Source organism: Equus caballus, chromosome 6, assembly GCF_041296265.1.
Source record: "Equus caballus isolate H_3958 breed thoroughbred chromosome 6, TB-T2T, whole genome shotgun sequence".
NCBI classification, from domain to species: domain Eukaryota; kingdom Metazoa; phylum Chordata; class Mammalia; order Perissodactyla; family Equidae; genus Equus; species Equus caballus.
This window is the reverse complement of record NC_091689.1, coordinates 83,257,581-83,272,831: the sequence shown is the minus strand read 5'-3', so window position 1 is coordinate 83,272,831 and position 15,251 is coordinate 83,257,581. Positions and strand designations below refer to the sequence as shown.

General features: G+C 49.8%; 1 protein-coding gene and 1 long non-coding RNA gene across 35 annotated transcripts in view; one reads left to right on the top strand and one right to left on the bottom strand.

Annotated features, from left to right (window-relative positions):
• CSAD (cysteine sulfinic acid decarboxylase) overlaps positions 1–15,251 on the top strand; it is a 25,827-nt gene extending 10,576 nt beyond the window's left edge. For 12 of the 34 annotated variants that reach the window (XM_023643631.2, XM_023643639.2, XM_070271489.1 and 9 more), the window contains 14 exons: positions 4,814–4,949; positions 5,235–5,361; positions 5,441–5,531; positions 5,865–5,971; positions 6,402–6,517; positions 6,992–7,071; positions 7,384–7,438; positions 11,896–12,012; positions 12,089–12,153; positions 12,448–12,529; positions 12,952–13,151; positions 13,304–13,355; positions 13,541–13,630; positions 14,559–15,251. In XM_023643631.2, coding sequence (XP_023499399.1) covers positions 4,824–4,949; positions 5,235–5,361; positions 5,441–5,531; positions 5,865–5,971; positions 6,402–6,517; positions 6,992–7,071; positions 7,384–7,438; positions 11,896–12,012; positions 12,089–12,153; positions 12,448–12,529; positions 12,952–13,151; positions 13,304–13,355; positions 13,541–13,630; positions 14,559–14,732 — 1,482 coding nt within the window. In that variant the 5' untranslated portion in view covers positions 4,814–4,823 and the 3' untranslated portion in view covers positions 14,733–15,251. Of the gene's footprint in view, positions 1–3,057; positions 3,116–4,416; positions 4,556–4,813; positions 4,950–5,234; positions 5,362–5,440; positions 5,532–5,864; positions 5,972–6,401; positions 6,518–6,991; positions 7,072–7,383; positions 7,439–7,644; positions 7,754–11,895; positions 12,013–12,088; positions 12,154–12,447; positions 12,530–12,951; positions 13,152–13,303; positions 13,356–13,540; positions 13,631–14,558 lie in introns of those variants that run through there. The other 22 variants (XM_070271485.1, XM_023643634.2, XM_023643633.2 and 19 more) reach the window with 5 other exon arrangements.
• On the bottom strand, positions 2,338–4,399 carry LOC138924827 (uncharacterized). Its single transcript, XR_011440114.1, has 2 exons — positions 3,633–4,399; positions 2,338–3,492 (listed from the first exon to the last, which is right to left on the bottom strand). It is a non-coding gene; the product is annotated as an uncharacterized lncRNA (long non-coding RNA).

Here is a 15,251-nt window from a genome sequence, read left to right as displayed (position 1 = left end):
GTTTATACCTCGGGGGTTCATGTTAGGGGCCTTCCTCAGGTGTCTGGTAATCCTTGGCTGGCTGGCTGCTCACATTTAAGAGCGAGGCACTAAGGCATATTGGGAGGCCCAAGTGCCTGGACAGGCCTTATTGACCGTGGGCCTCTCCAGCTAGGTGACTGGACAAGGACTGAAATAAGAGCATCAGTAGGTCTCTTCTCTGGGCCTGTTGGGGTCAGTTTTTCTGGAGAGGAATCCTTCAGGCTCCTGGCCCTGGAGAGTTTACCCCTGGCCACTGGTTCTGAATGCTGACTGTGAGAAAGAAGTTGATTCAATATGTAACTTCCTCCTAAGCCCCCTGTGTTCGGTGCAGTGCCTTATCCTCACCTTCTGCTGTGCCTGGCGTCCCTGAGTCCCGGCCTCTCTGTTTCAGATTCTCTAGAAAACAAACCTCCTGCTGCTTTGGAAGTAGGGAGAGAGGAGGGGAGTTGCCTGGCTTAAGGGCCAGGGGGAGGAGAGTGATGGTCTAACTGTACCTCATACAAGTTTTCATCTAATTTCTATGTTTTCAGCTGTGCCCCTCCCCCCTGCCTTCCAAGGTAGCTAGTGGTTTCAACCCCTGAGGCTTTCGGGGCTTCTGCCCCAACCTTTCCCGTTGGCATAGCCCTTTGCAGCCGTGCTGGTTTTGATTTTCTGACATTTGCTAAACCAGTTACCACTTCTCATTTGCTTTCTGTCTTCTACGATTATTGACATCTCTCACGTCTTATCTCACTTCTCATTTACTTTCTTCTTCTGGATTTGAAATTCCACTGATGCAGTTTTAGTGGGGTTTCAGTCAGGAGTAGTGGTAAACATATGTGCTTAATTGGAATGTGCACAGAGACCATGAATTTACAGCGATATAGATTTGAACGGTTTAGGTGGTTTTCACTAGCAGAATCCAGCCATCCTGGTGGCTTTGGCCAGTTGGATTGAGGCTTTGTCAGGTGGCTTTGGAGAAAGGACAGTCGGGCCAAGGAGTTGAGGATTTTGGACAAAGAGTGGTTGAAACAATGGACCGCACAACCAAGTTGTGTAAGTGAAGGAAAGAAAGATATGAGGAAGCTGATGTAAATTAAAGGCATTTATGGTCTAGAAATCCCATGACGTCAGAAAAACTTGTGAATTTTTTAGCAGACCTGCTTGGTCCTCCCAGCATCTTCTCAACGTGTGGCTAAAGTGCTGTCCTAACTTGATTCAGGTCTCTTTGCTTTATCATTCTATCAGTTAATATCCTCTTGCTTTTTAAAAAGAAAAACTCTGGGGGCCGGCCCCATGGCATAGTGGTTAAGTTCCAGTGCTCTGCATCAGTGGCTGAGGGGTCACAGGTTTGGGTCCTGGGCACAGACCTACACACTGCTCATCAAGCCAAGCTGTGGCAGTGTCCCACACATACAAAAAATAGAGGAAGATGGGCACAGATGTTAGCTAGCGAACTAAAGCAAAAAAGAGAAAGCAAAAAAATCTTCCTTCCTCAAGCAAAAAAGAGGAAGATTGGCAGCAGATGTTAGCTCAGAGCCAGTCTTCCTCACCAAAAAAAAAAAAAGAAAGAAAGAAAAAAGAAAAAGAAAAGCTCTGTGTGGGTAGGCACCCTTCCTTCTCTCAAGTGTCCAGGACAGGACTCTGAATGGGGAATGAGGGCAGTGATGCCTCACCTCCCTGTTTACCCCTGGAGGAAACTGGGAGGGTTCAGAGCCCTTGCCTCCAGATTTTGTTTCTGAGCGGTGACCAAGGTGGAATGGATAAGGAAGGTGCCGGCCAGGTGGACAGAGCTGTGGTCTTCCCTGCAGACTCTCTCTTCAGAGCTTTGGCAAAAGCCTCAGTTCAGCCAGGGACCTCTTTCTTCACCTGTGGTTCCCTCCTTGCAAACCCCTTGCATCCTGTTTCCCACCCGCACAGTGAAAGGAAAGTCTCCCTGATGTGTGCCGTGTCCAGCAGCCCAAGCGCCTGTGACCACCAGTAGAGGCCTTGGAGATTGTCTCTTTAAACCCCCATTTTACAGAAACCAAGGCCCCGAGGCTTCCTTGTTCCTGCCCAGTGGTCTTTGCACTACAGCAAACTCTGCCTGAGAGAGGCACACATGAGGAAGTAGAGCACGATGGTTAGGAGCCCCACACGCCTGGGTTCACAGCCAGCTCGGCCACATGCTGGCTGCCTGATCTGGACAACTTCCATATGTCGCGTCTCTGCAATCTCAGTTTCCCCATCTTTAAATGTGGGTGAGAGACGTAAGCTCCACGGTCACAAGGATTAGAATAATACACATTAAGTACAGAGTGTGGCATATGATAAGCACTTCAGCGGTTCCTATTCTTATTTATTTATTTATTTTTTGCTGGGAAAGATTTGCCCTGAGCTAACATCTGTTGCCAGTCTTCTTCTCTTTTTCTTATTTTCCCTCCCCAAAACCCCAGTACGTAGTTGTATATTCTAATTGTAAGTCCTTTGAGTTCTTCCATGTGAGCCGCTGCCACAGCATGGCTACTGACAGACCAGTGGTGTGGTTCCGCTCCTGGGAACTGAACCCAGGCTGCTGAAGCAGAGCACGCCAAACTTCAACTGCCAGGCCGTCAGGGCTGGCTTGGTTCCTATTCTTACTAGCTCTCTCCCTCTAGCCTCTCGACCTAAACAGCACTGCTGCCACCATCAGGGGAGCTTGAGTGAGCACTGAGGAAGGATTGACTCTTTGATTCGCAAGGCCTGGGCCAGCTCTCCTATTTTTCCCCAAACCCACTCGACTGAGGAAAAGTTTAAGGGTGGGACCCCAAGGTCCCTTGGACCTGTGTTTTTAACTAGTGGGGGGTCCAGTGATGTTGACAGTGGATTATATCAGAGCAGCCAAAGGGTGGAAGCTTCCTCCCTCTCCATGTTTTCTTGATCCTCTTGCCCCCTCATTTAGGGGGTTCCCCAGGCCTGTCTGCCCCTCTCTCCCTGGCCGTCTCTCTGAACATCCTCTCCGGGGGGGAATGGAGCCCATCACAGGCTTCAGCTGTGCCCTGACTCTCAAACCTGTTTTCCGTTCTAACATCTCATCAGAGCTCTGGGCCTGACCTCCTCATGCGAGTATCTGTAGCCCCAGGACACCTGCTCGTGGGTGAGTATTTCCAAGAAACAACCATTTTACTTTCCATCCAGCTTTGCCTTTCTGCGTCCCAATTTCTTTTAGGGGCACCATTATTTTTCCAGTCATCCGGGCTTGAAACCCCGGGGTCATCTTTGACTCTTCCTTCTCCTCCAGCGTAGATTCCATGTGTTGAATTCAGTGTAATCCAGTGAGTGGGCAAGGCTGCAGGTTCGTCTTTCTGTCCTTTCCTGCTGGCACCACCCTTATTCCAGCGTGGATCACCTCTTGCCTGGTTTATAGCAACGGCCTGTAATTCTTCTGCATCCTGCTGCCGTATACTGGTCTTCTGAGAGCATCAACTTCTTCACACTATTCCTTGCCGCAGAATCTTTCAGTGACCCCATTTCCTGCAGGGTAGAATTTAGATTCCTTGGCCCGGCTGGCACTCAGGGCGCCCAATAATCTCGTGTATCCCTCCCCACCCTGCCCTTGCTCCCGTACCATCCTTGCAGACCCTCCCTCCAGCCAGCCAGGCGCCTTCACTGACCTTAGAACAAGCCATACTCATTCTTGGTGTAAGCTCATGGCATTCCTCTTCTACCCCCGATGCCTCTCTGCCTGCCTTTCACCAATCCTGTTTCTCCTGCCCACTTTCAAGATCCAGCTCCAGTCCCACTGCACATCTTCCCCAGTCTTCAGCCCCCGTCGATCTCCTCTGTTACTGAATAGCACTTGGGATCGGCGTCTAGCCGTGCTCTGGGCTGTGACTGTTGCCTGTATATCTGTGTCCTCCCACTGGGACAGGAGGCCTGGTCAGTCCCCAGCACCCTGTCATGAACACAGTCAGTGCTCACTTCGAACTGCTCCCTGCTCGTTGAGCACTCTCAGCCTACAAGGCACAGGATCACTCTTGTCTAACAAAATGCTTCCTCAATGTGACCTCCTTTCCTTCCTGCTCCAGGAGAGGGCTTTAGAAATCAGGACGGTTCTGAAAAGGCTCTGGGTTGGCAGGCAGAGGTTAGCCTCTGAGGCCTGCCTAAACCGTTTCACCTCCACGTCTCTCAGGCTCCCTCTCCCTCAGTCTCCAGGGTCACCTGAGGCAGTCTCCTGTACCTGCCCCCGCTGTCCTTGCTCCTACTGTGAGCCCTTTGATTCCCAGTAGGTAGCCTCTGTTCCTGCTGCCTCTCCGGTCCGCTCAACCCTGAAGTTCATGTGGTACTTGCTTTTTGCCTTTCATCTCATTTCCTCCCTTCTTCATGTCAGCTAATGATTATTCAGGGGACTTATCTTAACCTGCTGTCCCTATCTCAAATCGTGTGAGTTCTCTTGAGGGCAAGGGTCAAGAGGGTGATATCACGGTCATGTGACTGTGCCTATGCCTCCCTCCCTCTGCTGCCTGGTCCTAACGTTCTGAAAAGCTAGTCGTGTACCCTGCCTCCAGCTCACCTGGACAGAGACCTGAGCAGAAACGTAAGCCTGTTGTCTGTGCCTTAGGTGGGCAGTGGCCACTGGAATCCACCTGCACGGCGCTAACTGCCTTTTTCTTTCCCACCTGTTTCTGCCGGCTTTCTCCCTGCACGTGCTCACTCGCCCTTGTCTGTACCGTGCAGGCTGGGACTGAGCTGCAGGACTGGGACCTTTGGCGTATCGTGGGTTTGGGGTTCTTGCTGGTTAGGTCCAGGTGGGGTACGCTGGCTGAGTAGGGAATGACTCCAGTTCTGCCCACAGATTCACCCTGATGGCTGACTCTGAACCGCTCCTCTCCCTTGATGGGGACCCCGTGGCTGCAGAAGCCTTGCTCCGGGATGTGTTTGGGATCATTGTGGATGAGGTCATTCGGAAAGGGACCAGTGCCTCCGAGAAGGTGGGTCCTTCCTCCCTCCTCCTCCTGTCCATCAAACCTGGCTCAGAACCTTCCTCTTCCCACGAGGCTTCTCCCCAGAATTCATCACTGTCTCACAGTGTGCCTCAGGGGTATATAGTGGGTCCTACTCTGGTTTGTTTATCCTTGTTTGGGTGCTGCTTTGAAAATATGCCTAACCTGTTGTAAGTGCAAGTTGGCAGTGTCTGGTGTCTATGGAGTTGTGGTTCGGGCAGCTGGTCAGTGGGGTATCTCAGGGCCCCCAGAGTCTCCCGCTTCTCCTCCTAGGTCTGCGAGTGGAAGGAGCCGGAGGAGCTGAAGCAGCTGCTGGATTTGGAGCTGCGGAGCCATGGGGAGTCACGGGAGCAGATCCTGGAGCGGTGCCGGGCTGTCATCCGCTACAGCGTGAAGACCTGTGGGTCCTGGTTCTGGTGGGAGGAGTGTCTGGCATTTGTACCAAGCTTCACTCTGAGCTCCCTGCCCTCCTTCTCCAGGTCACCCTCACTTCTTCAACCAGCTCTTCTCAGGGTTGGATCCCCACGCTCTGGCCGGGCGCATTGTCACCGAGAGCCTTAACACCAGCCAGTGAGCCTCCCAAGGCCCCCTCCCTGCGCCCACAAAGGCTTTGGCCTTGCAGGAGACATACCTAGGGTTAGGGGAGGAGAATGGCTTTTGCCCCCTCTCTGTTTTCTGGGAATCCCTGCCTGCAGGCTTTCCCCTTGGACCCTTTGGACTCCCTTTCTCCAAGCCTTCTCAGGTCTCCTAACCCCAGTTTTTTCTCACTTGTCTCCCTGGTTCTTTGTCACCAACTTGTTCCCCTCTGTGGACCCTTCCCTCACTCATTCCGTCCGACTCCTCTGAGTCTGGCCTGGCCGGCCCTCCCTGTTTCCCCCTTTCTCATTGTTCCCTGTCTGGCAGGTACACTTATGAAATCGCCCCCGTGTTTGTGCTCATGGAAGAAGAGGTCCTGAAGAAACTCCGGGCGCTGGTGGGCTGGAGCTCTGGCGATGGGGTCTTCTGCCCTGGTGTGTGAGAAGGAGGGGGGCCTTTCTTTGCCATTTTCAGGGATCCTCTTCCCACACCATTCTCTTGCTCTCAGCTGACAGGAGGGGTGATTTCTCTTTGTTTTCTCTCCAGCTGGGCTAGGGCCAAACTGGAGAGAAGCTGCTCAGCCCCCTGAATCCTTGTGTTTACCCAGCGCCTGCACGCTCTGGGCAGGGGCGCTGCTGTCCTGGGGGCAGCCCAGGATATCCAGAGGGTGGTCAGGGTGACCTCTGGATCCCGGGGCCATTCTGGGTCATCAGTGTGCCATTCATAGAGCCCTGAGAATTTGTGGTCAGGGAGCCAATCACTCGTGCTTCTTTGATCAGTTCCTCTGGGTAGAGAGGTCAGGGGAGGCAAGCTCCGGTTTTGACTTGCTGCCCCTCTCTTGCCACCACCCCCTCCCTGTGACAGGTGGCTCCATCTCCAACATGTATGCTGTGAACCTGGCCCGCTATCAGCGCTACCCGGATTGCAAGCAGAGGGGCCTCCGGGCACTGCCGCCCCTGGCCCTCTTCACATCGAAGGAGGTGGGAAGAGGCACAGGGCTCCACTGGGCTACTGATTCTAATCTCCAGCCAGCTGAGTCTGAGACTTATATCCTCCGGGCCAGCCTTCCCCCCGGGCAGATGTGTTTCTTTCCAGTCAAGGGGGCTGAGTACATGCTCCTGTTCACCTTCCCTTCTATCTGGAGGTTGCGAAGGGGCAACCAATGCAGTGGACACAGTGCACACCCTTTCTACTCAGAGTGTGGTCTGTGGACCAGCAGCATCACCATCACCTGGGAGCTTGTTAGAAATGCAGGCTCTCGAGTCCCACCCAGACCTACCGAATGTGAATCTGCATTTTACCAGATACTCTGGTGGTTTGCAGGCATGCGAACATTTGAGAAGCCCTGGTCTACAGGGTCTCATCTCTTGAAGCTCACACTTACCAGTATGTCTTCCCCATTGTCCCTGCCCTCTTGCCCCTAGCCTAATTGCCACCTCTGCCTTCCTCCACAGTGTCATTACTCCATCAAGAAGGGAGCTGCTTTTCTGGGACTTGGCACTGACAGTGTCCGAGTGGTCAAGGCAGATGAGAGGTGAAGGTCCTTCTGTCCACATGACTCAGACCCAGCCTGGCTCAGTGTACCTTCCTGCTGCCAGAAGCTCTGGCCTCAGGCACATGCCCCTGGTGGACCTCTCTCCCCTCTCTGTCCCTGCAGAATTGCCACTTCTGTCACCAGTGCCTGCTAGAGTCTCCCGCCCCATCCCTGAGATCTGTTTGCCCCTCTTGGGGAAAGATCAGCATTGTGGCCTCTGCATTGCTCACCCCACATTACCCTACTCTCGACAATTTGCCTCCTAGCCTAGAGAACCTATTACTTCTCTACCCACTCAGTTTTCTTTTCCAGAGGGAAAATGATCCCTGAGGATCTGGAGAGGCAGATCAGTCTGGCCGAGGCGGAGGTGAGTGAGTGAGGGGTGCTGGGGCAGTGGAGCAGGACCCCTCTGTCCCTTTCTTGGAGGATTCTTCGGGCTCTCCCTGCTCAGGGCACCCTCATCCCTCTCCTTGGTCTCCATGCCTGTCTTCCCTGTGGGCTGAAGGGATGGGTGGGGAGCCTGAGGGGCGAGGACGCTCTGCGGTGCTCTCAGGGACTCTGCTGACACCACAGGCGGGAGCGGAGCCCGAGAGGCAGGAGCAGGACTGAGTCAGTGAGTGGAGCCCCAGGCAGCACCACGGGAAGGATGTGGGATCTTTTGGAGCTTCTTTTACTTAGCATAGTAAGTGCAGTGTAGCGTGGAAGGCTTCTGGGAGCCGGGAGGGTCCGTGCAGGGAGATGCTCAGGAAGATGCGTGGCTCCGGGGTGAGGAGCGCAGGCTTGGAGTGGCGGGAATGTGGGGGCACCCGCGCCCTCCTCCACGCTGGGGGATACGAGAACTGCTGCAGCCATCCTGGAGGGCATTTTGGTGCCATCTATACAATTGTTAAACGTATCCATCCACTGATGCAGAGTCCAGCTGCAAGGATTTATTCTGTAACTCGTCATCACAAGTGCTTGGAATTCTGTGCCCCGGAACAAAGCGTCAAATTAAAAAAACTGTAAATGCCCGTCACATAAGTTACGGTGTAGCTGTGTGTCTCAGTTTCTTCCTTTGTAAAATGAACTGAATATAGAACTCACCACATAGGGTTGTCGTAAGGATTGAATGAATCTGGGTATGGAAAGCACAGAGAAGAGGGAAGCGCTGTATAAATATGGGCTGCCATGATTATTGTTGGTGGTATCGTTTTCATTGGAATACTGTGTAGCCAATTAAAAGAATAAGGTGGGAATATACACAGTAACATGAAACTACCTCTACTATATATTGAAGTATATGTCGCAGAATAGAGTGGACACTTTGAGACTATTGTTATTTAAAACAATGTATATTTGTTGATATCTGAATGTTACCTCTGAGCAGCAATTAGAATAGTGGAGTACCACTTTTATTGTATAAGCTTTTTTTGGTAATAGCTTTATTGAGGTATAATTCACATGCCATAAAGTTCACTCATTTGTAGTATATAATTCAGTGGTTTTTAACCTATTCACAGAGTTGTGCAACCATCACTACAGTCAACGTTAGAACACTTTTATCAGCCCAAAAGGAAACCCCCAACCTTGAGCCATCAATCCCCACTTCTTCCATCCCTCCCATTAAGCGACTGCTAATCTACTTTGTATCTCTCTGGATTTGCCTATTTTGGATTTTTCGTATAAATGGAATCATACTATAGATGGTCTTTCGTGATGAACTTTTGCTTAGCATAATGTCTTGAAAGTTCATCCATGTTGTAACATATACCAGTACTTCATTCTTCCTTATTTTATTTTTTTTGTGTGAGGAAGATTTGCCCTGGGTTAACATCTCTTACCAGTCTTCCTCTCTTTGCTTGAGGAAGATTGTCTTTGAGCTAACATCTGTGCCAATCTTCCTCTATTTTATGTGGAATGCTGCCACAGTGTGGCTTGATGAGTGGTGCTAGGTCTGCACACGGGACCTGAACCTGTGAACCCCAGGCTGCCAAAGCGGAGCATGCGAGCTTAACTACTATGCCACTGGGCCGGCCCCTCCTCCTTATCGCCAAATAACATTTCATTGTATAGATATACCACATTTTACTTATCTCTTCCTCAGTTGATGGACATTTGGGATGTTTCTACTTTTTGGCTTTTATGAATAATGCTACTCTGAACGTTTATGTACAAGTTTTTTGTTTTTTTTTTTAAGATTTTATTTTTCATTTTTCTCCCCAAAGCCTCCTGGTACATAGTTGTATATTTTTTCAGTTGTGGGTCCCTTCAGCTGTGCCATGTGGGACAGCGCCCCAGCATGGCCTGATGAGCAGTGCCATGTCCACGCCCAGGATCCGAAGCGGCAAAGCCCTGGGCCACTGAAGCAGAGCACGCGAACCCAACCACTCGGCCACAGGGCAGGCCCCCTATGTAGAAGTTTGTGTGTGAACATGTTTTCATTTCTCTTGGTTATATACCCGGGAGTGGAATTGCTGAGTCATATGATAACTCTATATTGAACCTTTGAGTAACTGCCAGACTTGTGTTCTAAAGTGGCTGCATCAGTTTACAATGCCACCAGCAGTGTATGAGGGTTCCAGTTTCTCTACATCCTCACCAACACTTATTTCTCTTTTTGATTGAGCCGTCTTAGTGGGTGTGAAGTGGTACCTTGTGGTTTTGATTTGCATTTCCCTCTGACTAATGATGGTGAGCATCCTGTCATGTGTTTCTTGGCCATTTGTATGTCTTTGGAGAAATGGGCAGATCCTTTGCCCAGTTTTTAATTGGGTTGTCTTTTCTAATTGACTTGTAAGAGTTCTTCCTCTATTCTAGATACAGGTCCCTTATCAGATATATGATTTGCGAATATCTTCTTCCATTCTATAAGTTGCCTTTTCACCTCTTTGATGGTGTCCTGTAAAGCACAAAAGTTTTAAATTTTGATGAGGTCCAGTTTATCTTTTTTTTTTTTTTTTGGTTGCTTGTACTTTTGGTGTCATATTTAAGAAGGCTTTGCCTAACCCAAGCCCACAAAGATTTACTCCTATATTTTCATGTAAGAGTTTTGTAGTTTTAACTTTTACATTTAGTTCTATGATCTGTTATAAGTTAATATTTGTGTATGATATGAGAAAGGGGTTCAACTTCATTCTTTTGCATGTGGATATCCAGTTGTCCCAGCACTGTTTGTGAAAAGACTGTTTTCCCCCCCAGTGAATTGTCCTGGCATCCTTGTTGAAAATCACTTCACTGTAATTGTGAAGGTTTCTTTCTGGATTCTTCATCTGTTCCATTGATCTGCATGTCTGTACCGTCGACCACATTGTCTTTATTAATGTAGCTTTGTAGTAAGTTTTGAAATCAGGAAGTGTGAGTCCTCCAACTTTGTTCTTCTTTTTCCAGATGGTTTTGGCTGTTCTGGGTCCCTTAAATTTCCATATGAATTTTAGGGCCAGCTTGACAATTTCTCCAAAGAAGTCACCTGGGACTTTGGTAGGAATTGTATTCAGTCTGAGATTCATGAACATGGAATGTCTTTCCATTTATTTAGGTCTTCTTTGATTTCTTTCAACAATGCTTTGTTGTTTTCAGAGTATAATTTTGCACTTCTTTTGTTAAATTTATTTCTAAGTATTTTATTCTTTTTGATGTTCTTGGAGATGAGATTTTCCTAATTCCATTTTTGGATTGTTCATTGCTAATATATAGAAATACAATTGATTTTTGAGTGTTGATCTTATACCCTGGAAACTTGCTGAACTCATTTATTAATTCTGATAGTTTTTTAGTGGATTCCTTAGGGTTTTCTAGATACAATATCATGGTATCTGTAAATAGAAATAGTTTTGCTTTTTTCCTTTCCAATCCGGATGCCTCTTATTTATTTTCTTACTTAATTGCCCTGCTAGAACCTCAGTACAATGTTGAATAGAGGCGGGGAGAGTGGACATCTTGTTTTGTTCCTGGTCTCGGGAAGGCTTTTAGTCTTTCAGCATTGAGTACGATGTTAGCTGTGGATTTTTCGTAGATGCCCTTTATTGGGTTGAAGAAGTTCCTTTTGCTTCCTAGTTTGTTGAGTGTTTTTTTGTCACGAAGGAGTGTTGGATTTTGTGAAATGTTTCTTCTCTGTCTATTGAGATGATCCATAGACCACACTGAGATGTGTTTTTTTTCCTTTGTTTTGTTGATGGGGTATATTACATTAATTATTTCTGGATGTAAAACCAAGCTGGATTCCTAGGACAAGTCCCACTTTGTCCTGAGCTATAATTCTTTTTCTACGTTGCTGATTTGGGTTTGTGCTAGTGTTTGTAGATTTTTATATTTATCAGTGATATTGTCTGTAGTTTTCTTTTCTTGTGCTGTTTTGTCTGGTTTTGGTATCAGGGAAATACTCGCCTCAGAGGGTGATTTCAGAAGAATTCCCTCCTCTTCTGTTTTTTGAAAGTTTGTGAAGAACTGGCATCAGTTCTTTTTTAAATGTTTTGTAGAATTCATCAGTGAAGCCATCTGAGCCTGGGCTTTTCTTTGTGGTAGTTTTTTGAATACTAATTCAATTTCTTCATAAACTTTTGTACTATTAGAATTTCTAAAATAGCATTTTGATTTTCCAGTAAGACATGAACGTTTTTTGAGAGTATGACCTTTGGAAATAGACATCAGACAGACCTGGATTTGAATTCCATCTCTGGAGCTTCAGCTTGGGGGCAGGTTTCTTAACACCTCTGACTCTCTGTCCTCACCTGCGAATTAAAGGGGACAGTAACACTGAAGAGTTTAGAGCTGGGCCCTGGCACCACGCTCTCAGTAGCTTTTGAGATGACGTCACAGCCTCTTTCTCCCTCTGCATTTTTGCCATAGGGTGCTGTGCCATTCCTGGTCACTGCCACCTCTGGCACGACCGTGCTGGGGGCCTTTGATCCCCTGGAGGCGATTGCTGATGTGTGCCAGCGTCATGGGCTGTGGCTGCATGTGGACGTGAGTGGGACTTGGGGCTGAGGGTGGGGTGGGCTGAGCTGAGGTCAAGGCCCACGTTGTTCCTTCTGCTCCACAGGCCGCCTGGGGTGGGAGTGTCCTGCTCTCACAGACACACAGACATCTCCTGGCTGGGATCCAGAGGTACATACTGCCCCCCACTCCCTGAATCCCACCCTTCAAATCCCCGATCCAGAGATTAGTCGTGGACTAGGGAGCTTCGGATGGGAGTGGGGCAAGGAGGTTGGTGGGAAGGGCATTGGAGAGTTGGTTAATCGGGGCTGGGAGGGCAGACGTCAGGTGGGGCAATTCCTGCTGACTGCTGGGCTGGGGTGAGACTAAGCCCCTTTACTGGAGATCTGGAAAAGGAGGGGGGCTCTGGCTGGGCAGCGGACCAAGAGGAGGAGCCGCTGCCCCAGCGTCACTCTGCTCCCCCAGGGCGGACTCCGTGGCCTGGAATCCCCACAAGCTCCTCACAGCAGGCCTGCAGTGCTCAGCTCTCCTGCTCCGGGATACCTCGGTGGGTCTGCCCCCGCCGCTGGCCTGCCTCCAGGGGGACCTCTGTCTTCTTTTCTAACCCACTTTAGAGGGGGTCCTGGCCTTACTGTTTTCTCCTTACCATCCCACCTGAAGCTGAATGTCTGCGACCACCCTAATCCCCTGCAGTGGGCTCCCTCATCCCCCTCCCCAACCCCGTGGCCTGTCTTCATGCAAAGGAAAAACTTCCAGCTTGAAGTTGTAATCAGGTGGAGTTTGGAAGAACTCTGGATATTGGGAGAAAACCCAGAGAAGGGGGTCTGAGTCCGCCAACAGCCCTCCCATCATGCCGCCTGGCTCCAGGGGAAGATGTGGGCGGAATGCACTAAGAAATCCCCCGGTGCAGCCCTGGGGAATCCTCCATGGGGGGCGTGGGGTCTGACAGTCTCCCCACCCCACCCCCAGAACCTGCTCAAGCGCTGCCACGGGTCCCAGGCCAGCTACCTCTTCCAGCAGGACAAGTTCTACGACGTGGCTCTGGACACAGGAGACAAGGTGGTGCAGTGCGGCCGCCGCGTGGACTGTCTGAAGCTGTGGCTCATGTGGAAGGCCCAGGGCGGGCAAGGGCTGGAGCAGCGAGTGGACCAGGCCTTCGCCCTTGCCCGGTAGGAGTGGAGCAGTCCCAGTTCCCCTCCCCAGCGTCCATCCCCTGCACCCCTTTGCTGCTCTCGGTGTCTCTCAGCTCATTCTCTGAGTCTCTTCTGTTTCTGTGTCTGTGCCTCTCCTCCTCCATCTGTGTTTCTCACTCTATTCGCAGGTACCTGGTGGAGGAATTGAAGAAGCGGGAAGGATTTGAGTTGGTTATGGAGGTAACACCAAGCCCATGAAGGAGGGCTCCGTGATGCCTGGCTACCGGCCCCAACCCTGTGCTCTTTGGCATCCCCCCGGCCCCCCAGCCTATCCCACACGTAGAGTCCTGATGGGGGAAGAGGAGAGTGGGAGGGGAACGGTCCCCTTCCTCGGCTCACATCTTCCCCTCTCTCCTTCCTCCCAGCCTGAGTTTGTCAACGTGTGTTTCTGGTTCGTCCCGCCCAGCCTGCGGGGGAAACAGGGGAGTCCAGATTATGCTGAAAGGCTTGCCAAGGTAGGCTCTCTCGTCCCACTTATCGGGAACTGATGCAGCTGGTGCGCTTCCGCCCCCTGCTGGCTCTGAGTGGCATGGCAGGTCCCTTTGCTAGTCCTGCTTCTGAGATGGGGATGTGAACTGGACGACACCAGTTTGTCCTCATTTCTGTGGGGGTGGGGGTGGGAATAAGGCATATTTCTGGAAAGTAATAAGAAGACAGAAAGGGGCATGACAGGAGAACTCACCAGTGTGTGATACATAAACCCTGTGCCGGGCCTTCAGCTGGGAGCTCACGCCCAGGATAGAGATGTGAGACGGAAAGATCATGGAAGAGCTTTATTCAGTGATGCTGGGGACGGCACAACCCAGTAAGGCCAGTCCACACGTGCCTCCTGGAGGCGGAGATCTGTCGTGTCCTAGTCCCTAAGGATAGATTGGTACTAGCTGCTGCAGATGATCTAAAAGGACAAGAACATTCTTGCCCTTAGGGAGTTATATTTTGGAAAACAAGAGTTACCTATTCGAAACCAATGTGTTCAAGGCAATCTTGTAAATTACACGTTAGATCACAGGGTACAGATCAAAAATATTGCAGGAATTCAGAGAGAGGAGAAGAAGGTGCTAAGGATGCCCAGGGCTTAAAGTTAGACTAAAGCAGTGTTGGGATTCAGGGACAAGTCAGGATTTGGCAGGAAATGGCCCCTGTGACAACTTGGAGACAGGTGAGAAGGGGAACAATGCAGACGGTGGAGAAGGCTAAGCAGGTTGAATGTGGTAGAAAAGGTAAACTGGGGCCACAGTCACCATCTGAGCAATGAGAGCTGCATCCGAAGGCAGCTGCATGGGAGGGAAATGCTTCTCGGGGAGCCAGGCTGGCCAGGAAGGCAGCCCACCCCCTCACCTCACCCCAGGCTGCAGCTGGATGCGCTCCCCACCCCTTCCACAGGTGGCCCCGGTACTTAAAGAGCGCATGGTGAAGGAGGGCTCCATGATGGTTGGCTACCAGCCCCACGGGACCCGGGGCAACTTTTTCCGCATGGTTGTGGCCAACCCGGCTCTGACCCAGGCTGATATGGACTTCTTCCTCAATGAGCTGGAACGGCTAGGCCAGGACCTCTGAGCCCCCTCCTTGCCAGTGGGCTTGGCATCCCGGCCCCACCCGCCCTATGTGTTCCCCGCTGTCTTCTCAAGAACAGCCTTCCTAGGAAACACAGCGGTCTTAACAATGTTTATATGCTTTGACCCACTAACTCTCCTATTCGATATTTGATATCAGGAAGATGTTTAAATGAATAGTATATCCATATGGTGGGATGTTGTTCTGCCATTGAAATTATGTTTACAAAGAAGATTTTTATTGCTATGAAAAAAATAATTTTAATATAATGTTATGTTGAAAAAGCTGGATACGAGACTTTATTTATAGTAATATCTGGGCTATATTTAAAAATTTACATAGGAAAAGACTGATGAAATGAAATATGCCAAAATGTTAATATTAATAGTTTTCCCTGGGATAGGATTATAGGCAATTTAAAAGTGAACTTCTTTATACCTTTTGTGCTCCCCCCTTCTAGTATATAATGAATATGTGTAAGTTTTGTTATAGGAAACTAATAAAGTTAAAATTTCAACTGTA